General features: G+C 41.8%; 1 protein-coding gene across 2 annotated transcripts; it reads left to right on the top strand.

The window, feature by feature from the left end:
• The first annotated feature begins 167 nt into the window (after positions 1–167).
• scyl2 (SCY1 like pseudokinase 2) lies at positions 168–23,488 on the top strand. Of its 2 annotated transcripts, none has more exons than XM_084050333.1 (18): positions 168–332; positions 3,378–3,562; positions 4,356–4,513; positions 5,243–5,387; positions 7,166–7,315; positions 8,289–8,510; positions 10,448–10,564; positions 10,927–11,052; positions 11,375–11,551; positions 13,163–13,285; positions 13,920–14,033; positions 14,778–14,910; positions 15,232–15,350; positions 15,701–15,801; positions 16,219–16,285; positions 17,030–17,107; positions 18,324–18,443; positions 19,002–23,488. In XM_084050333.1, the coding sequence occupies exons 2-18, from the start codon at positions 3,386–3,388 to the stop codon at positions 19,614–19,616; spliced, it is 2,742 nt and encodes a 913-aa protein (XP_083906459.1). In that variant the 5' UTR covers positions 168–332; positions 3,378–3,385; the 3' UTR covers positions 19,617–23,488. The 2 variants fall into 2 exon arrangements, with proteins under 2 accessions (XP_083906459.1, XP_083906458.1); XM_084050332.1 differs by having other exon boundaries at positions 16,216–16,285.
• Positions 23,489–23,736: the final 248 nt, after the last annotated feature.

The raw sequence follows: 23,736 nt of genomic DNA, 5'->3' as shown, positions 1-23,736 counted from the left end.
AGATAGGGATTTAAGATAGGGATACTAGGGTTAATATGATTTAAAGGGATAAAAGAAAATCTTGACAATCTCGCGAATCTTAGACCAACGATATTTGACACATTCCCGGAAGTGTAGCCTGGCTGGTTGGTTGGCTCTATGTTGGTTGGTTGGTTGGTTGGTTGGTTCGTTTGGCTGGCAGTGGTTAGCATGCTAAGCTAAGTGGTATATCGGCTTAGAGACATGGAGGCTGTGTTCCACAGCTCCCACTGACAGCTGTAACACTCGATGTGACTCTGTCCTGTTGGGAGACAACAAGACAACACCGAGGCTTTCGTTGGACATCAGGGAGGGTGAGCATGGCGGAGCTGTTGCATTGGACATTGTGGCGGATAAACAAACACAGACCTGTAACTGGAAGACTTTTGTTTAGCAGCTGTATCGTTAGCTCGTTTAGCTAAAGCTAAAGCTAGCTAATAGCCACATAGTGTTGTTGTGTTCATAAAACGGTGAAGTGTTGTGGTTTGACAGCAGTATAACATGGTGACATTCTAGAGCCATCAAGACATCATCCTCATTGTTGTTTACTACATGTGTTTTCTTGTTGTGTGTTTATGCTGGTGCGTACACAACATATGACTCAACCAGACATCACACACACACACACACACACACACACACACACACACACACACACACACACACACACACACACACACGCACACACGCGCGCGCGCACACACGGAATTTCAAATATCTTCTATCAATTATTGTGGGGATGACTATTGGGGCTTTCACATCATTTACACAGTGCTCGTTTTTAATAAATAAGCGTTGCCTAATATAACTAAGTTGTTAAAGACACCTGAATAGAACAGCTAGAACAGTCAGATATAAGTTCAGTACTTCACTTAACTGTAATGAGCCTTTAAACCCAGGAAAAGGCAACACTTTATGCCATATTATGATAAGATATATATATCCAAAACCCCAGTCTCCATCACCACCACCCCCAGTCCAATGCATACTGTATACATACACATCGTTGTTATTTATGGGCACTATGCTCACTTACATTACACAATCTAAGTGAGAACTACATTTTGTATGATCTTGTGATGTTTAAGCTATTATCTTGAGAGGCATCAGACTACCATAACGATCATAAAATGTTTATCTCAATAATTACATTTTGAGGAGTGACAGAGCCTAGGACTCGCTTGTCAAAAAGTCTGGTATATTAGTCCTTGAACATCACCTCACATTGACATTGTTCAGCTGACCGGTAGGAAATAGCGGTAACGCACGTCACCAACCCATATCCACTGAATTCACGTCATTTAAAAATGCACATGAATCAGTTTGATCTGTATGGCAAGACGTTAGAGTGTCACTGACACTGATATAACTTTTGTTTACGTGTTCATAGCTGTTGTCAATTGAAGAAGACAGTCCCCAGTGCAGTAGTACGACCCAGGCAGAAATAATTTTGAGATGTTCTACCATTTTGAAAGTAACATTAGGCACTGAAGGTGTGTCGACTACTTGAAAACAGCCCCAAGCCAGCCCAACATGATGAGCATAGTCAAGAGGAACGATGTCAGTACAGTAGTGCAATGCAGTTTAATACTTTGAGGCTTATTTCACAACACGATTTCACAATCTTGAAATCTTGAGCCGGGAGGATGTACAGACGATGACAAAAAGCGGTCATTGAGCTGACACGCCTGACAGCCACTGTTAAAGTCTGTCTTGGTTATCTATTGCTTTCCTCTCTCCTCCTCCGTTTAAGGTCCACTTGGCTCCAGTCCTGACTCCTCACACATTTCTTTATAGCTGTTGGCTTGGTAGTGGCTCAGCATTAACAGCGCTGATGTGGTGTGAAAGGAGAATTAACCCCAGCATCCATACTCTGGGGGGAACATTAGCCAAAAATAGCAGATCTACAAGCTCACCAATGCGTTGTGAGCTTGTTGATTCTAGGCTATTTTTGGCAAATAGATTTGGTGGAGATGGAAAAAAGTGGTACAGTGGTACAAGTAGTACAGAGCCTACTCGGATCCAGTTTACTAAGTCTAGCCCTGGATGTTGAGTGCTGTTTGAGTCAGCCTGATGATGATGATGATAATAATATGATAAGGAAACTTAGCTATTCTTACATCGACTGTGGGTGCTGGGCTAAAGAGGCTTCAGTTCAAAAGAGCCCACACACCAACATAATGAACTGAAGAAGATCCACAGCGGATCGAAACGTTGTCAGCCTTTTTGTAATAAAGAAGTACCTTTTACCTGCCTTGGTGTGCGGGCTCTACCCTTTTTGAAATAATAATATGATAAACACAGATCTAGTGAATGGCTGTGGTTTGGATTTGAAATGGATCACACAGCACCTATTGCACGCCCGTCTGCCCTAGAAGGCTATCCCCTCTTTTGTGGTCCTTCACAAGGTTTCTTCCTTTCTTTTCCTCTGTGAGGGTTTTTTCTTGGGTGTTTTTTTCCCCCCTAAGTTACCTGATTGAGGATGTAAAGAAAGAGGGAGTGTCGTTGAGTATTGACTTTCCTGGCCTCTAATGAAGTAACCATGTTGAACAAAGGGATGTTTGTATGTGAGACTAGACTAGTAGATTTGGTTTGCTTCAGTGCTGCACTACCAGTCTGTCCCCGCACAGGTTGTAGCTCCTGTCATCATAAAGAGTGTGTAATACCAGTTTGATGTAGTTTGTCTACTGGCATTACATATTACATTCTGACATGCACTTTGACGTGACTGGTCCACCAATCATGCATGCATGATTCACTATTGTAGAAAACTGCAGGGTTGGCTCCCGGCCTATGTGGTTGGCCTGGGCAATATGTCTGAAATCAATATCAAAATAATCATATGGATATTTTTAGACACTGATATCACAATGTGGCTTATGTTTTCAAAATGACAGTAGGCTAAACAATGCAATTGATATTCACTGCAGTGGAGTGCATAGTGATGTGTTTTGTGAGACAAAACTTGACCCATTTAGACCTGAGGCCGATTCTAAAAACGCCTTCTAAATCCTTTTACGTGAAAAAAACATAAAATAATTATGTCGCTATATCGTCTCTTTCGGGTGGAAACCTCATATGTCCAAAAATGGCAAATGTAGCACATCTGAGCTTGTGGATGCTTTTGTGTGACGCTGTAGTATGATCAAGTAGGGCATTCATTTACGAAAAAACACAAAAAGTTACACAATGGAGATAAGAGGTTTCTGCCCGACAACAACGACATACAGCAACAACTAAAATGACACGGGTGCGTTCCCAGCTTGAAAGGTATAACAACGTATTGGTGTAACAATAATGTCTAAATGGGTTAATACACGGATTTCCTGTGTTGAAATGGTCCATGTTTTCTCTGTCAGGCTCAAACATGGAGTCCATGCTGAACAAGCTGAAGAGCACCGTCACCAAGGTGACCGCTGACGTCACCAGCGCTGTCATGGGCAACCCGGTGACGCGGGAGTTTGAGGTGGGCCGCCACATCGCCAGCGGGGGGCCCGGCCTGTGCTGGAGGATATACAACGGCAGTAAGAAATCTACCAAACAGGTGTGTGTGTGTGTGTGTGTGTATGTATGTATGTGTTTGATTCATAGTTCAAGGTGTTGTTGTCTCCGCCAGGAGAGTTTGTTTTCACTTTCCGTCAGCCAAGCAAACATTGGTCGAGCCTCACGTGACACTTGACAATACGGTGAAATAGTGTGATCTGATTGGCTAGTGACATATAACGGGCTATAAATACATGTGTCACTTTGAAAGAGTCTTTGCCTCTTTCAAAGTGAGGTAAGACAGGAATAATCACTAAATGGCTGAGAAATGGCGGATACTGTAACAATTGGATAGGACACTTACACAGACAGGACGGATAGGACACTTACATAGACAGGACGGATAGGACACTTATACAGACAGGACGGATAGGACACTTATACAGACAGGACGGATAGGACACTTATACAGACAGGACGGATAGGACACGGATAGGACACTTATACAGACAGGATGGGTAGGACTATACAGACGGATAGGACACTTGTGTCATGTTACTATGACACAGTAACATGTTCTATTTTTTGTAAGAATTAGAACATAAGAATTAGAACATTCCCAACATTCCCAACACAAGTCTGCTGGCGGAGACTTGTGCTCCGAGGAGCACTTTTTCTAGTTTTATTTATGTTCACATACACATGCAACACAGTTTGTATCAGCATTGCAGGCAGTGAATGTATTGTACTTCAAGCGTGTATAACAACAGAATGGGTTAAATGGAGGAACACATGTTGTTGGACTTGGAAAAAGCTAGTCTGACCATTTTGCTGTTTTGCTATTGTCTCTCAAGGAAGTGGCAGTGTTTGTTTTTGATAAGAAGATGATAGATAAGTACCAGAAGTTTGACAAGGACCAGATCATTGACTCACTGAAAAAAGGGGTGCAACAGCTAACCAGATTGAGACATCCCCGACTGCTCACAGTTCAGCATCCTCTGGAAGAGTCGCGGTGAGCACGCACGCACGCACGCACGCACGCACGCACTGGCTTAATTTGAAAAAGTGGCATGACTTTGCTATCTGTGTGTGTGTGGGAGACAGATATTATGTGCATGTGTCTGTGCATGTGTGTACAGAAGCCATGTCCTGATCAAAAGACACTGAATAATACATGGTTCCTGGAAGCAGAATAAGGCTCAGACTGACTCTCTCTCCTACTCTTTCTCTTCCTCGCTTTCTCTCATTATGTCTTAAGCTCACTTTCACGCTGCACATTATGTTCTAACTTTAAATATATGTAGGTCAGGGCTGAGATGAACCAAAGCCTTGAAGACTTTGTCGAAACGTTGGCTTCTTAAAAAAAATAAAAAGCATCGTGCCTGCAAGCTGTGCGACCTCTTTTAAACGGGACTGAAGTGAAAAAAATAAAATAAAATATCACGATAACTAGAAGGCATTCTTTTTATATCAATAAAAATCACGATATCTGTATGTCAAATTTAGTTTTTGATGTTGCCATTTCCATCCGCCATTCTCAAGTCTTTCGGAACTTTGACTTGCTTAGTGCTAATTTAGACAACAAAATTGTGTATCACAATTCACAATATTGAGAAATCTATTGCGATTAATAATAAGTGTCTTCCTGTTCAGATCGTGCTTGTCCTGTTAATGGATTCTTTGCAACAAGGATGACTCAACAAGATAAAACTGATGCATTATTTCTCTGCTGTCACCTCAGGGACTGCCTGGCGTTTTGCACAGAGCCCGTGTTTGCCAGTCTGTCCAATGTACTGGGCCAGTGGGACAACCTGCCCAGCCCCGTTCCTACCGACATCAAGGAATACAAACTCTACGATGTGGAGACCAAATACGGTCTACTGCAGGTGAGAGTATACAGACAGGTAAACAGAGAGACTGACAGATAGGTGGGCATGTAGACAGACAGTCGGCAATTGTGTCGACAGATAGACAAATAGACAGACAGACAGACAGACAGACAGACAGACAACCTATCGGGTAAACAGACGGACAGTATTCCAGAACTAGACACATGATTCCCAGTTGCTGCAGTGAATGTGGGCAGTAGTGGTTAACAAAAGAAGACTGGTTGTTCTGGTCAGCCTCTCAGTATTCATGTGAAGAAAAGAGGTTCTTAAGAAACTCCTAAAACACTTAAGGGGGCACACCCATGGGTGAATGTTTAGTGTGCCGACCATATGGTTGCAACATCTCCAGTTTGATTCCTTTCTGAGCCATGTGTGTAGATAATTAAGCAAATACTGCCTACATAGATTACTGTATTTAATTAAACCCTAACACACAGACATTAATCATGGCAGCAGCCTGATTCTGGGCATTTGGGTTTCAGCGCTACATAGCCAACATGGAGGTATTCAGTTGAGCCAGTTGAGCCTGCCCAATTCCAGGCCCCACCTTCTATGTCTGTGTTGAGATGTGAATTCCTGACAAAGCTCTTCTGGGGCGATGTTTTATCTTCTGTGAATGTGTATAACTGTGTCTATATTTGTAGTCGGCTGTCACAACAGGACACCTTTGTTCTTGTGACTGTTTTCCTTGATGCTAGGATCATAGAATTAATTGTGTGTCGCCCAAGCTTTATACTTTGTTTCAAAAAGGCTGGCACTTTTGTCATCACTTGGTTGTAGGGATGGGACATATGAAAATGACATGTCACGATTATTGTGGCAAAATTAATTGCGATTAACGATATTATCGTGATACTCAAAATATGCTTAAAACTCAAAATGCTTTTTTAACCACTTGAACCCCCAGTAGGCCTATTGGGGTGGGAATGTTTGCCAAAAATAGCCGATCTAAAAGCTCACAACGCGTTGCAACGCAACGCGTTGTGAGCTTGTAGATCTGCTATTTTTGGAAGTTGTACTGAATTTGCAGCTCAACAAAAGCTAATTCATCCTAGTGTATGATGGAGGACTATTTCACAATCTAAAATCTCCACGACACGATTATTGTGAGCGTTTTTTATCGCGATAAACGATAATAGTTATTATCGTCCCATCCCTACCTGGTTGTCACTTTGTTGTGGTGAAGAAGACAGCCTTTGGATCCTTTGATACGTCATTCCTTAAAACTATTTAGACAGCCAAAGGCTGGAGTCTTATGTTTTTTTCGCCCCTGTCCATACATCCGTATGTGTGTGTCAGACTCAGTCTGTGAACAGCTTATTCCCCCCCACCATCACCACTCAACAGCCCCGTGTTCTCAGGCAGAGCTTACTTTATGGTCACAAGAGACTTTGTAAAACATGTACTGGAGAACAAAGAGATCTAGAATTTTATGGGGTGGATTAAGGACACGGATTGCCCAGAGGAGCGTCTGTGAGCCACTCTGAACGGGATGAGGTGAGGTATTTTTAAGAAAATATCTTGTTTTATCTCTGAAAACATATTCATTGGTACATATAAAGAAACATGAATAGGCTGATATATCTCAATAACAGACAAAGATATAAAGAAAGGAATGAAATCTTATCAAAGTAAAGGTGACAAAGAAGCCACATGTCAAACAGTGTGGTATGGTCAATCTTTTTCTTTTACATGTGGCTAGCATAAAAATGTTCCCGTGTTACTTGTTTCACCCTCTTGCTGTTTGATTGACATCCTCTTCCTCCCCACCTCAGATCTCGGAGGGCCTCTCGTTCCTCCACAGCGGGGTGAAGATGGTCCATGGGAACCTGTGTCCGGAGAACGTCATCCTCAACAAGAGTGGGTCGTGGAAGATCATGGGCTTCGACTTCAGTATCTCCTCCATCAACCCCTCAGATGCCGAGGTGTGTGTTATGGGTGGGGAAAAGAGCACTAAACGTACATCTTCTTGTTATGGTGTTTTCACCACCAGACTGAAGACGGTGCATATCAAAAAGAGGCTTTTATTTTAGTGTGGCCATTAAAAAAAAGTGATAGGAGAGCAACGCTAGCACAACTCCCAACTTATTAAAATAGTGCACAGTCTAGAAAAACTATAGAAAAACGCCTTCATCAGCATTATGCTATCGCTGATGAAGGCGTAGTGTGGAAATGTGTACTCAGTTCAGTATGCTGCCCATGCCAACTTATTAGAAGTGACTGGCGGACAATCCATGAGCGCTGTTATTTTCATTGATGCCACAGCTGATATGTGGAATTGACTTTAAAGCTAAATCTGGGACTTATTGAATGAATAAAAAAATATTCCTCTAACCAATCTGTGTGGTAGATTATATAAATACAATATAACAAGCACATCTGCAGTGGTTGGAGGTTCATCTCCCTACTGGTGTGAGGTAGGACACCTATTGTACTGGTTGACAATGTGGGCACTTTTATTTGACCTAGTGCACCTACCGGAAAGGACACTAGCTGCCACCATCTTTATTGAAGTTATCATGGTTGCAATTACAGTACCTCTATCCAGCATGAGAGGCTGGCGGGTTGTAGCTTTAACTCTTGGTGAAATGTTTTTCTTTTTTTTCAGAACATGTATGAATTCACCAGGCGTCTGTTATAAAATGCCTGTTGTTTGAGAACAGCCAGTTATCGCTAATTTTGTGGGAAATTTGTATCGTCAGCAAAGCATTCATCGTCTTGACCTGTGGCCTGTATTAAGCCTGATATTTGGTTGCCCGTCGGTCTCGTGCACCGAAAAAAGTCTCTCACAACGTTGTGAGCTTGTAGATCGGCTATTTTCGATGCACGACCAAGGAGTTACTCAGGCTTTATGGCGCCTCTACCCTCACAAACCTGTCTCACCTCCCCCTCCCTCAGCCTAAGTACACATGCAAGGAGTGGGAACCCAACCTCCCCCCGCTGTGCCTGCCCAACCCCGAGTACCTGGCCCCCGAGTACATCCTGTCCGTCAGCTGTGACAACGCCTCCGACATGTACTCGCTGGGCGTCATCATGCACGCCGTCTTCAACGAGGGCAAGCCCGTCATCCAGGTCAACAAGCATGACATCTTCAAGAGCTTCAGTCGGCAGCTGGACCAGGTGAGAGAGGGATGAAGGGATGAAGAAGAGGAAAGTATTAGGACGTGTATTTGCATTGGCTTCGTTTACCACGTGGCTGCTGCGAGGGGGCCGAGCGGTGTCTAGAAGAGGGTCTGTCTGTGTGTCCGTGGCTAATCTCGCAAACCACTGGACCGATCAGTGCCAGATGTCGTGTGCAAAATCAATGACCGTTACCAATAATCAAACGAAATAATGTACTTGCCCTTATTGGCCAAAGCAGGCCATTTACTTAAAAATAATGTATACTTATAAAATATTGCGGAAATAGCCTATCAGCAAGCTCACAACGCGTTGCATTTTGCTACTTTTCAACAGCTGTTTTTTTAAACCGATGAGTGGAAACGATTCTGATGAAATAATTAAGATTATCTAAACAAATCACACCCAGTGTAAAGTGAGTGGTGCCTTTGAGTTAATTTCATTAAGCTATATATGAACTAGTGGAACAATGTTAAATCCCTGTCCATTCATTTCAAGGCTGCTCAAGAGCGCCACTTGAAGGTAGGTCACCCAACGGTATTCAGGCAGTACTACTCTATTTGATGTGTGGGTGCTGGTATTCAGGCAGTGCTACTCTGAAGTATTTTGAATAATTTGAACTTTTAAGTAGTTATACTTAAATCACTTTTACGTATTTTTACTCCAAATTGTTACTTTTTAGTATTTGTACTCAGTTTAGTGACATTAAAGCCTGTAATTGAAGTAGTTACTTTTTCTGACTTTAATCACTTTTTTATTCTTACACATTTTAACAACTTCAGTGTTTTTACTCTCTTTGATTACGTTTTACCCACTGCAGTTATTTTTGTCACTTTAGTTACTTTTAAGTACTCAGTACTTTTACTCAATTGTAGATCGGTCATTTTAGGTGTGTGTGTGTGCGCGCACGTGTGCTGAGCCAGCCTGTGTTTGTGTGTGCATGTTTTTAAGTGGCGCATGTGTTGCACTGTCTCCTGTTTGTGTTTAATTAGTATTAACTGGTTGCATCTTTGTGTGGCAATCAGCTGCAGCTGTTGTTGCCATGCTCATACAGTACATACGGACGTACAAACACACTCCGCTCAAAAATTTCGATCAGGCGATTATGTAATCATTGCGACAGGCCTTCCTGCAAGTGGATCACACATTTTTAACTATTTTTGCCCTGAGGCAGTGAGGTTCATAAACAAGCCCACTGCCACTCACTGACATGCTGGGAATGTAACCATGCACGCACACACATGAATGTATATCGACGCTGTCGGGCAGAAACCTCTTAGGTTTCCACTTGACAGAGACAATATGCTACTATCCTTTGTGAACACTTATAACATGTGCAATATATATATATTTGTATCTGCCATGCTGTTATATCAGTCTCTAGTCTAGTGTGTATTCCATATCATATATTTACCTTCTAGTTTCTGTCTTTAACTTATCTTTTTATTTTGAGAAAATATTTGTAAATAATTTGTGAATGTCATTTACTGTAATACACCAACCACGCTGAGACAAATTCCTCGTATGTACAAACATAACCTGGCAACAAACACAATCCTCATTCAAACATAACCTGGCAATAAACACAATCCTCATTGGTTACTCTGACTTCCTCTTTGTTATAATCTTACGGTATAGAGTAAGTTCTGACCTCACTCCCACTACCCATGGGTCATGGTGTTATTTTTTTAATTGAAATTCCCATTGGCAAATGTTAGAGATCGTGTCATATACTGTACTGTATTTAAAAAAAAAGTAGTACTTTTTCACCGTCAGTTGATGCTTCATATCAACATGAGTGAAATCGGCAGGGTGAGTTTGTTTATTTCTGGAACACAGTTCTTATATGAGGCGATCTAAAAATATGCCTATGGGAATTCCAACACAAAAGATAACACTAATGCTGGTATATTTATCCCTGTCTGTCTCATCTACAGTTGAGTTGTATGAATCCAGCCATGCTGAAAAAGCTTCCAGAGGAGGTGCGAGAACACGTTAAGATGCTGCTCAGTGTCACGCCCACAGTCCGCCCTGATGCTGATCAAATGACCAAGGTCTGAATCTTACTACACGCACGCACGCATGCATGCACTCTCACACACTATGATGTTGACTATTGTCATGGATTAAAGTTCGCAGTCGCCCTGACTGATTTCAGTCATTTGAATTCCATAGAAGTCAGCATGTCTTCTATGGAAGGATGTCACACACCGAAAATAGACTATCTACAAGTTTACAATGTGTCGTGCTGTGACACATTGTAAGCTAGTAGATGGCCTATTTTCGTTATTAGTCATTTTAAGATTAAAGGGTATTTGAAGTGGTCAAACTAGAAATATAACACATGTTCAATCTTCAAACCATAATGATCTCAGATATTTCATAATTGCAAATTCTTTTGCTGTGTGTAATGCAGATCCCCTTCTTTGACGACGTGGGCGCTGTGACCCTGCAGTACTTTGACTCCCTGTTCCAGAGGGACAACTTGCAGAAATCCCAGTTCTACAAAGGCCTGCCCAAAGTCCTGCCTAAACTCCCCAAGGTAGCCACGACTTAGTGACTTACTCTCTATAAGAAATGGTGAACAATGCCGAGGTTTAAGAGGACAGCTGTGCCCTGTGAGGGCATTCGAGACATTTCCATTAATATGTTTGGTTCAACAGTTTAACTATCAATCATTAGAGTTATTCAAATTCACACTCAAGCCATAGCTTTTCCCAGAATTCATTTCAAATGTATTTATATAACATTTATCAAAACATTGGCTACAAAGTTCTTCACAAGACAAAATAAAAAAATACCCCACCGACAACAGTATACAAAAAATTATAGACGTCAGGCAATAAAAGATTTGTTTTCCTCAGAGAGTGGTGGTGTATCGTATCTTGCCGGCGTTGACCTCGGAGTTCGTCAACCCAGACATGGTTCCCTTCGTCTTGCCCAACGTGTTGCTGATCGCAGAGGAGTGCACAAAAGACGAGTATGTCCGCCTCATCATGCCTGACCTCACACCGGTCTTCAAACAGCAGGAACCTGTGCAGGTAGCTTTTTCTCGTCATCTCTGAAGAAAGACACTTACTGTAAATAAAGTTTGATTGATACTAGATACTAGTTTGTGCACGAGTTTACACAATTCTAATCTAATAATGGAATTAAATATTCAACAAAGTTGAAAACTGTGTGTGTTCTTTTGCATGATATTGTTTGTCCTTGTGGCATGTGGTTGTGGTGTGTTTGACATCATTAGTCTTTTTGTAGGCTAACCCAGAAGTTAATGGTGCCATGGGTTCTTGCTGCAAATTTCACCACTAGCGACACACCCCCGGCCGGAGGCATTATGTTTCCGGGTTATCCGTCCGTCCGTCTCAACCGTGAGAACACAATATCTCAGGAATGCCTTGAGGGAAGTTTGTGACTGTTGGCACAATTTTCCACTTGGGATCGAAGCTGGATCACTCTTTTTGAGTGATAAATGAAAGTTACAGCTTCAAAATTCATTCATGTTTTTCGATATTCACGGGTGTAATTTATTGTGTGTAACCGTACATGAAACTCTCTTACTGTATGTTGACCACAGACTATTTTCTGTATACATTTAAAACCCTACAAGGAAATGTTTACGAGGTGAACCCATGACTCACTCACTTCTAGTTTTACATACTACAAACTGTAACACTATTCATAGTATTCCATCGCAGGCAGATCTTGGCGGTCCATGGCCAATGAGCTGTGGCCCTTGCAAACATGTCATGATGAGAACACTATGAATTGCATGGTTCATTGTAAACTTACTGTATGCAGGCAGCATGCTATATGTGGTTACTGTATGTCAACCGTTGTCTTTCTCTCTACTTTTCTCTTCATGCCCTCTCAGGCTAGCAATATGGTGAGTGGTCTCTGCTTAGAGGATTGTCCAGTAGCATGTATTACAGTGTTAATTTTGTTGACTAAAACAGTGGTTTTCAACCAGTGGTCCGGGGACCACCAGTGGTACTCCTTGAGGGAGTACCAGGGGGTCCCCAGCGAAATGAGTTAACATAGCATCACAATCATTTTAACCACTTAGCTTTGGCTATTCAAAAATAGCAGATATACAAGCTCATAGTGCGGCACCAAGTGCCGCACTATGAGCTTGTAGATCTGCTATTTTTGAAAAAACTTGAAAAAGTGTGCATATCTTTGAATGCCGTTATATATATTTTTTAAAGCGAACATTTTTAACTCTAATCTTTGCTTCTGGGGGTCCCTTGCACAAAACATTTTCAGATGGGGGTCCGCGGCCAAATTTATATCAATTTAGGGGTCCTTGGCATGAAACAGGTTGAAAACCACTGGACTAAAAGACTAAGATTTTGATATTTCATCGACTAGACTTAAGACTAAACCATTTCAGAATACTAAAATAGGACTAAAACTAAATGGTGTGTTATTCAAAAGACTAAGACTAAATCAGAATTTGCTGTCAAACTGAACACTGATGTATTATGTATATAACCTTTAGGAATTAGTTACTAAAACCACTTGTTTCAACGCTCACTACTTTCTCACTACTTTACTCTCCATAAGAATATTGAACTCATGTGTCTTTCACGTTCACCTCTCATTGTTATTTTAATGCCACTCATTACTGTGCCCCAACCACGCTGTTCCAGATCCTGCTGATCTTCCTGCAGAAGATGGACTTACTGTTGACCAAAACACCACCAGAAGAGATCAAGAACAGTGTCCTGCCCATGGTCTACAGAGCTCTGGAAGCTCCCTCCATACAGATTCAGGTAGAGGCAGGAAGTGGGCTGAATTAGGGTTCTTCAATCCTAACCATGCCCTTAGCTGTTAGTGAGGACATTGCAAAAGTACCTCTAGGTCAAGGGCAGAACTGACCTGGCACTCAGAAAACAAACCAATAGGATATTGTTTAATAAGTGGTCCTCTTCCATCGAGGACCAGTTGTAAATGTGTGCTTTTATAATGCTTGTAAGTGCCATCCTCTGGGATTTTATGTCATGATACATTTGTGGATATTTGAGGTGCTTTCAAAACAAAAAAAGAGATTTTTCTGTATCTTCATATAACAAGACTATATTGTATATACGTTGCTGGGGAAGTAGTCTTGTTGTGAATACAGTACTGTATGTTGACCTCTTACATCATACTTGAGGGGTGTAAGAGCCAAATGGCCACCATGTGAAAATGGTCATTTTGAACATAATATGTTCAAATAATACCTTGAGTATTTTGTAGTACGCAGCTAACTCAGTTTTGTAATTCATCTGTGTGTATTTTGAGTCTTGGAGCAATACACATTTTTCTGTCTCAGAAAGAAATAATGCTGCAATTTAAAATCACCCGCACTGTTACAGTGCCACAGTGATGTCATATGTAACCGCATCATTTCCTGTGCCCTGCCAGGAGCTGTGTCTGAACATCATCCCGACGTTTGCCAACCTGATCGAGTATCCCTCCATGAAGAACGCCCTCATCCCGCGCATCAAATCAGCCTGCCTCCAGACCACCTCGCTAGCAGTCAGTGCCTCTTTCTATCCATCCAGCTTCAGTTTATTCTTTCATCCCTTCTTTCTCTGCTCTTTTCCAGCCGAGGGTTGGAGGTCAGTCAAACACCTCTGCCCCCAACAGGAAGTACTGTAAGTGCCGTCACACTGGCGCGTATGCTGCGTAGGCCCCCATCGTTCTCACTGGCTACGCTGCCTTTGGCTGGGTGAAAGAGACTTGCGCCCGCTTGCAGCCAGTCTGTTGACATTATGTATTTAGCTTGCTAGCCTGTTGACCTTAGCTAGCTTAACGTGCATGTCATTGACATGTACAATGTGCAATTTGGAAAACGGGTGAAAGCCTAATGCAACATTTGAACCATTTTGAAAACTTGCTCCTATAATGATTTGCCCATTATAGGGACAGCAGGATGAACGTTGACAACATACATACAGTTCCTCTCTACCCACCTTTCTCTTAGTCCTTCTTCCCTCTCTAAATCGTACAAAAGCATTTATTCAGCACCTTTCCCCAAAGTGCTTTACAGTGTGCATTATATTCACCCACATCACACACACATTCACTCACACACACACACACACACACACACACACACACACACACACACACACACACACCCCTCTTTATACTCACCTGCCTCTTTTGCTTTCCTGTGAACCATATACCACTGTTTGACTGACTCTTTGACTGGAAAGTTAGTGGTGCAGCTGTAAGCCGTGGACATTCTGACCTCTGTGTGCGTATGTGCGTGTACAGGTGCGGGTGAACTCCCTGGTGTGTCTGGGGAAGATTCTGGAGTACCTAGACAAGTGGTATGTCATCGACGAGATCCTGCCCTTCTTACAACAGATCCCCTCTAGAGAACCAGCTGTGCTCATGGGCATCCTGGGTAAGAAAAGAACCGACTGTGCTAATTATTTACCTGACTTTTAACTTACTGTTGTGAGGAGGACGTGTTGAGCATCTGACATAACACCCACCGGAGACAAGACTTCACACGCCTGGTTGTGAAGATTTTCTCGAGGCACAGAACGTACAGGGAAGTGTTATGTCAGATTTTTGAACACAGTAGAATGACAGGAGGATTGAAGGTGAAAATTGTCAAAGCCAAAAATGACAGTGCTGTTGTTTTCCCTTTACTAACCTCAGTGATTGAGACGGATATGAATGATCTATTAACATTGGTGTTTGGTTGATTAAATGTACCCAGGGATCTACAAGTGCACGTTCACCCACAAGAAACTGGGCATACCCAAAGAAAACCTCGCCTCTAAAACCCTGCCGCACCTCGTCTCTCTGAGTATAGACAACAACCTCAACCTTAATCAGGTACTCGCGCACACACACACACACACACACACACACACACACACACACACACACACACACACTTATCTCTAGGGCTGGGCAATATGTCAATATTTACCTTTCATTTTGTTGTCTATTAACATGACAAAAATAATGACCACGTCTGATACCACCAGCTGAAAATAACAGTTCTAGTTTTACTTCCTGTTAACATGTGGTCTAATGTGGTGAACATCAACTAGACAATTAAACATGATTTTTCCAGCCCTCCTGGTTCATAATAATTTCCCATATCACCCACTGTCTTTCTTTCGTCGGAACCATGGATTGATCAATTAGATGGATTGAAGTGATTGCTGTTTTTTTTTCAGTTCAACGCGTTCATGGTGGTGATCAGGGACATGCTGAGTCGTATGGAGGCCGAACACAAGACCAAGCTGGAGCAGTTGCACGCCATGCAGGAACAGCAGAGGTTTGTGTGTTCATTCATAATGTACAATATCAATAAAGTAGAATGGTTTGCGCTCTAAACCCAAGGCTTACCAAAGTTAAAGCCAGGTGCGAGAGGCCGGCATTAAAGTCCACAAATAACATTGAGGCTTGTTGGATGCAAAAATATGTTATTTTCATTACAAATTGAAAGTGACATAAAAAGAGACACAAGGCGTGGATGTTTTAGTCCTCGAACCATCATCAACACTGTACAATATCCCCATCATTATTGGCCGTTTGAGATAATGGTGTGGCAATGCATCTGTCATACAAATTAGTGTGTAATTGCGTGACAGCTGTGTCACAAATTATGATCTGTGTATAAATGGCTGCTCATATACCATAGTTTGGATCCATTCAATAATATGGAATTGCTTGTTCCCTTCCTCAATAGGAGCATGAACATCTCCAACCAAGGGAACCAGTCAGAGGAGAACAAGAGGACCCCCAGTCCAGGAAATCAGGTAAGAGGTCAATTCCCTCAGAGAAATAGGTTGTGACTGTTATAACTGTTAGATTTCACCTGGCTGGCATTGGCTAGAGAGGTAGTGTGGGGATTGGAAGGGCGACCCTATTGGACCCGAGCTCCTCCTGGCATTGTGTTGAAGTGTCCTTGAGCAAGACGCTGAACCTCCAACTCCTCCCCCCTCTGCTGTCGGTGTGTTTGAATGTGTGTGAACGCGAGGCATAAATATGCCTATCACAATTATTACATAATCACCGAATTGCGATTATTTGACATAAGCATCAGAATCTTTTTCCATTCATCTGAAATGTGAATAAATATTTAAAGATAAAAGAAAATAGCAGAAATAGCAAGTTCACACCGCGTCACATTGTGATGCGTTGCGAGCTTGTAGATTGGCCATTTTTGCTATTTTAGAATTACAATTGTTGTATTATTAAATACAGTATATGGACTGTTTTAGCCATAGTACATTATTTATTTATAATATTGGTACAGGTCATTCTGTAATTGTATTATGTTATTTCTGCCCTGTGCATTTTTTGTTTACAAAGCCTAAAAGGAAACAGATTTTTTCCAATTAAAAGCACAATTCAATTGTTAATCGCAAGACAATTAATTGTCAAGTCAAATGTGATGTGACAGACCTAGGCATACAGGATAAGGTGCTTCCAGTGCTCAGAAGAATAGATGAGCTCTATGACATCACTGTGCCAGACTGACGGCCTCTCTCTGCTTTCAGATTGACGATATCTTTGGCAGCACAGGAGTTAATGGGAAAGAGAATGGATCGTCAGCACCAGCCTCCCAACCAAATAGAGTATGGCAACTTCTTGTTTATTTCTTTATTTGCACAAATTTACAACAAAACAATAATGTAAATACTTGGAGCCACATGAACTTGCATGCATCCCTATTCTGGGGCAAACATTCAGCGAAAATAGACGATCTACAAGCTCACGAAGTGTGAGCTTGTAGATCGGCTATTTTTGGCGAAGAGAATTGATTTTGAGGGGAAAAAGGAGTAACCTATACTGCCCTGCCAAGCCAAAGAGCAGTAACTACGTTTTTGGACACACCGACTTATTTGGGTATCCCAAAGGTCAAATTAGCCTTTGTGATGTTGGGGGATAAACAATTACCTCAAGAACAGATGTACAATTGGTGTAATATAACTTATATGCCGATATCTCATTTGGCTGACCAGTTGAATCACTTTTAAACCCATTTTTCAGTGATTTTTGTTTTCGTAGTTACTGCACTCTGCCTTGGCAGGGCAGAATACAGTTTAGGGTTTTAAAGTGGTTAAGAATGCACCCAAGAGGCCAAAAAAGGGGGTTTGCTAAACAGCTCAATGGCTTAATTGGGGAGATGTATAAATACAAGAAAAGAAAGAAAAGTAGATCAAAATAAGTTCGGTATATCTATAAAAATGAAAAAAGACAAATGAAACGAATACATATAGTTGAAAAAAAGCTAAAACAAACAAGGTCATTCAAAATGAAAACCCATAGAGGAACAGCATCCTGATTCATGTATTAAATGTGGCCTAGAAACAGGAACATTAGTTCACTGCCTCTGGAGCTGCCCAAATATTAGGGCAGAAGACAAGATGACACCAATGGACTTGTATGAGGAAAAGGTTGAATTAATGGCGTGTTTTGCTTTACATGTACTGTAAGTGTGATTGACATTGCAACTGGGATTGTTCAGAAGCAAATAAAGCCAACATGTGAATGCAGATTCAGATTGAATCTGTCTTTCTGACCACACGCACCTCTCTCACTCACCTAAACGTGTTTATACAACGAATAATTGCAAAGCATATCACTTAACATTAGGACATTGTTTTCAAGAGTAGATAAAGATCACAGCAATGAGCTTGGCATGTCATAGAGGAAGAGGAAGCAAAGCGTGCACAATGAGGTTTCGCGTTCTATATATAGAATCCAGCTAGATCATTTTAACTTTACTTTTAAAACATAAAAGGTTTTGCTAGATCCGTCTGTCCTGCTGTGTGTCTTCTGTCTGTCCAGATGTCTCTGACTCTGGAGGAGAAGCAGCGTCTGGCCAAGGAACAGGAGCAGGCAGCTAAACTGAGGAACCAGCAACCTTTGAACCCCCAGTCGGTCAAACCAGCAACCAGCACCACACAGGTAACACAACACACACACACACACACACACACACACACACACACACACACACACACACACACACACACACACACACACACACACACACACACGTGTATATCGTCACTGTCTTGAAGAAACCTCTTATCTCCATATTCTAACTTTTTGTTTTTTCGTAAATGAATGCCCTACTTGATTGCGAACGCGGAAGGAGGCCGCCCAAGTGGAGCCTACTATGGAACTCTGCTCGGCTTGTGTGTGTCTGTGTGCAGTGCACTGCCTGGGTGCGGCCAACAGAGTGCGCCAGAGTGCAGCTACAGTCAAAACACACACTCACACACACACACACACACAATATTTTCGAGCTGCGTTCGCTTCCAGCGTTCGCGCGTCTTACTTGTCATACTACAGCGTTCACAAAAGTATAGAAAATAGTAGATCCACAAGCAGATAACGTCAGAAATTAAACAGGGCAGGAATGGGACTAAGAAAACATTCCCGCGCTCGATTATATACAGTACAGTACGTCACACAAGTTCATGTCACCTGACTGTCCATGTTCCTTGTTTTGTGTGCCAGGCTAAGGATCTGACCAGCAGTCTTCTCAACAACATGACGTCTCTAAACAGCCTCTCATTGGCCAACGCACCTCGACCGCCGCCCGTCCAGGGCAGCACCTTCCCCAGCTCCACCCCCATGGCCGGCTCCATGGCCCCCCAGGTCTCTAACGGCTTCAACTCAACCATGGGCTTCCAGGCGGGGGCCATGGGAATGGGCATGCGCCCCCCGGGCCCCGGCCTCTACGGGGGCATGGCCACCGCCACCAGCACCCCGAACTTCACTGCCCTCAGCCAGAGCCAAGGGCCCCCGGGACAGACCAACAAGGCCCCCAACATGTCGGCCTTGGACAATCTTTTCAGCGGCAACAAGTCCAAAGTCAGCCTCAACCAAATGGGCCCCAAGCCGGCCCCGGGAGCCGCCACCCCTTGGCTCAATCAGTATGGGTCAGCCCAGACCAATCAGACTGCACCGTTAAACATGGGAGGGGGGGTGCCCAGTGGGTTTGGGATGCAGGCCAATCCTTTTTTTAGTCCACAGAACTTTTCACAGCCCGCTCCGACCCCTGGTGTGAACCCAGGCGGGATTAAACAGAGCGCGTCTGTCAACAATGATCTCAAAGACTTATTTGGCTAAAAAAATATATATATAATAATTTAACTAAAGCGACAGGATTCAAAAGATATTCTTTTAACTACTTTAGAGAAGAGCCTTGAATTCGTACAGAAAAAGACAGTGAATGTGGTGAAAAGAAAATAATCAATCGTCAATAGGGCGTTGCTGTATGTATTTTTGATCTTTTCTGATCTGAATCTCACTTTCAAAGCATTTGCACCCGTTGGCCTGTTAACTCGCACTCGCAACTTGCCCCTAATACCCCCCAACTCAACCTACTAAAAATTAGTGGAGTTGGAGGTTCTTACTCTATACTGTGTTCTTAACGATGCTGGCCTTTCCTACTCTTTCTACTGTTACAGATCTATGAGAAACATTTGGGGGTGTGCATACATCAAGCGTTGAGGTTAATTCCAGTGACATTTTATCCTGGAAATTCTCTCGGGCTGTCCCCTCATTGTCCATTAATCGATTAATCAGTCTGTTTGGTCTTAGTCGACCAACACTTTGTTCGTTGATTATTTGTTTTTATTTTAATTCCCCCCCCCCCCCATGCACACCCAGATAACCCTTTAATTCTTCCAGTCTCTAACTTTAAATAGCCAGCAGCCATTCTGAAATAGTTAATTGCTCAACATCACCAAACTGAAAAGGCTGGTGAATCTGCATGATTGTATGTGGTAACCACAGTTTTACCAATTTATTAATTGGATCAACAAATTCCTATGACCATTAGTCGACTAATAATTGATTTAGTCGGGGACAGCCCTAGAGTGACCTTTTTTAACCACTTTCAACCTAGCGTCCCAACTTTAGGCATGTCATTAAATGTCGAATGAATTTGAAGACATTTTTGCCACATGACACCGTTGTACGACGAAGTATAAATTGGGCTTAGGTGGTTAACGGTTGCTCTCATTTCAGCCGGTTGGGACTGCTTCGATACTTTGAAAGGCCTGTGTGTCTGCGGGTCAGCTTCATGTGATTTAGGAAGAGCTGAAACCTCTGGGGTGAGGACAGTGCAGTGGGTGGTACTGTAGCCGTAGCTAGAGTCCAGCTGATATATCAGTCATTATTTGACATTACTTGATTTTTTTACAACATCGGTATCGGCAATTATGCAGCCGTGTGTCCTGAATTTTAACCACTTTCAATCTGGTGCCCCTATTTTTGGCATGGCATTAGGGGCAAACATTTTCAAAATATATATTATTTTCCCAAATTATCCAATCTACAAGCTCACAACGTGTCACAATGTGATGCATTGTGGGCTTGTAGATCAGCTATTTTTGAATATTTTTGAATAGTGCTTGAAATAAAGTTCAGTTTATGTGTAATGTTTTATTCTATCAAAAATATATTTGTGTTAAATTTACATTACATGTTTTGCTTATTAGTTAAAGGTTCTCAAATAGAAACTTTAATCAAATCAACATTTTTCAAATTCGCAAATATACAAGCTCAACATGTTGTGCGCTTGTAGATTGGCTTTTAAATAATTTAGAAATTGTTTTGAACATTTCTTTTAAAATGGGGCGAACAACTTTTCAATAGTTGTGCCCCCAGACATTAGCTATCTATCTAATTGTTAGATAGATGTTAGATATCCATCTAATCGTTAGATATGTTGGATATCCATCAAATCGTTTGATAGACGGTAGATATTCATCTATTTGTTTGGCGACTCATGCGAGACTACTCACCAGTCACCACCACGTCGCACTCATCAAGGAGCGAGTTCTGTGAACACGAGGCCTGCATTCCTTTCAAGTGACAAACTTTTTGAGGTTGCTTTGTGAAAGACAGAGTTTTTGTTTGTAATTGACTGGTCAATGAAGTCGCCGGTCACTTCGAAATACTGTGTCTGTTTGTTATGTCTGTTTTCTCTGTGAAGGGGGAGGTATCACAGCCATTTCACATCTGGCTACAGGGACGTACTGTATCCATTACAGGAATACAGGATGTTGATGTAATGGTACTGTAGTTGGATGTATGAAGTCGGTCTGACGGCAGTGTCTGTCTCCTCGTGACCTTCTGAAGCACGGCTGGAGATCTAGGACCATACACACTGCTTAGACCTTAAACCTGATAAATATCGTTGCTGTCGGGCAGAAACCTCTTTCTATTTATATTTTAACTTTTTGTGTTTTTTCGTAAGTTAATGCCCTACTACTTGATCATACCACAGCGTCACTTAAAAGTATCAGATCCGCATCGCGCCGCGTTTTGAGCTTGCAGATCTGCTACTTTTTAATTTGAATCCTGAAAAGTAACAGTTTTGGTTTCCACCCGACAGAGACGATATATATATATACTTTGTCGTATGACGTATTGCTCACCAAAACACTTACACGTAGATTGCCTATTTCCGGTGAGCAACACATACGACCAAGTATATTATGAGGCATTAAGCTGTTGTGCCTTATATGGCAACATATTTTGCTTTTCTACGGCAAGGTTTTACAAATACAAAACTAGTGTCTAATTTTTATGTTTCTCCCCCTCATGGAGCATTTCATGTCCTGAAGTTGTCTTTTTGTTGCATGTTACTGAACTGACCACAGAAAATAGAATGATCGATCTTTTCCACTGATTATTATTAATGACTCGATGACCAATGTTTATGAATTCATCTCACTCATCACTTGACTTGCTATGATAATGCAAACCTTTTTTTATGGATCATTCAGTGTATCATCAAATGATGTATACAAGGAAGAAACTGGCAGTCTTATATATATTTTGAGTTGAGCACTTTTCAGCTTATGGGGGACCTGTGCTGTTGATATACTATGAAGTTATTTAAAAAGCAGTGCTCTGTGCGGGCCTTGGTATTTTTTTTAATGTTCTTGTGATAGTGACAGAGGCCTTAGAGTGGCGTGCAATAATCTTTATGGCTGGGCAAGGGCAACGTGGGGTGTGATTTGATTGGCTCCAGTGGCCTTCTGTTTTTTTCTTTTTTTTTTTCTTCAGTTGCACTGACCTAGTAAATCAGTGTATGGGTTGGTAAGATTTGCAACACGGTAAAATCAATCTGGACATTTATTTGAATAGTGTGTTTTTACCTCTTTAAACCTGGCTTCCCAATTTTGCGCTTGTCATTATCTTACGAAAAGTATTTTTTTTTTCTTAGATAGCAAATCGGCAGTTTTTGCAGTACGAGACACACAGGGGTTAAGATGCATCCTGTATTTGTCCTGTAATACCGATGGGGATATCTGTTAACCTGCTGAAGTATCTCGCTGCTTTGGACTGGAGGGAATTTTTCTGTATTCAATAACGTCACCTAGGTTCTGCACTTGGCCTGCATGGCATTGTCTCGTAAATTATAAACCACTAGAACCTAAGCGTCCCTATCCTGGGGAGAACATTCAGTAAAACATAGCAGATCTATAAGCTGGTGATGCATTGCGTACAGTAGATCTGCTATTTTTGGCGAAGAGATTTTTTTGTATAGAGGGGAGAAATGTTGGGGGCCTAGTATAGACCCCTGGGGAACATTGTATAAAATATAGGGTTTAAGTGGTTAAAGGCCCACCCTTTCATTTCTACTCTTTTTTTTTCCCCCATTGGTCAAGCAAGACCTCAAAGTAATTTCTTATTGGATGAATGCAGTTTTCCCTCTGCTGTGAGCGTCCCACTTAATATCTGAGAATATATTCATATCACAGAATTTCATTTAATCATTTCATGCATCATACATCCTGGTCAGACTCCAAAGCATAAAACCTATTCTTATACAAGAGTTCTGGTCGTTTGTATACTACTGCTGTCATATAATGTGTAGTGTGGACTCTATGAACCTTGTAATGTGTGTTTTAAGGTGATGTTATCTGAGGTGGTTCAGTGAAAATCTGTACATATATATGAAAATACACAATCTAATATTCTCAGTGTGTGTGGTCTTTATTTGTGTGGTACAGTTGGGTGATGGTTTATATTATGTGCACAATATGTCATTTGGAAGATCAAAAGCATCGGTAGTAGTAGTAGTAGTAGGGCAGTTATAGAAAAAACATACTTGTTTCACTCATGCCTTTTTTTCTGGGTCTCCAAATCAATGGAGGGCGTAACATTACATCCTTAAGCCAAAGATCTGGTTTAGGGGCAAATGGAGATTTCCACTCTAGGAGGATTTCCC

This window comes from Gymnoscopelus microlampas (assembly GCF_963454915.1).
Source record: "Gymnoscopelus microlampas genome assembly, chromosome: 23".
Lineage (NCBI taxonomy): Eukaryota > Metazoa > Chordata > Actinopteri > Myctophiformes > Myctophidae > Gymnoscopelus > Gymnoscopelus microlampas.
The sequence above is the reverse complement of the archived record's forward strand: the minus strand, read 5'-3'. Positions and strand labels throughout refer to the sequence as shown.

Coding starts and splice junctions, on each gene's coding strand:
- scyl2 (XM_084050332.1), top strand. CDS start 3,386: ATGGAGTCCATGCTGAACAAGCTGAAGAGCACCGTCACCAAGGTGACC. Junction 10,565..10,926: donor ATGCTGATCAAATGACCAAG/GTCTGAATCTTA, acceptor TGTGTAATGCAG/ATCCCCTTCTTTGACGACGT. Junction 14,911..15,231: donor TGTGCTCATGGGCATCCTGG/GTAAGAAAAGAA, acceptor AAATGTACCCAG/GGATCTACAAGTGCACGTTC.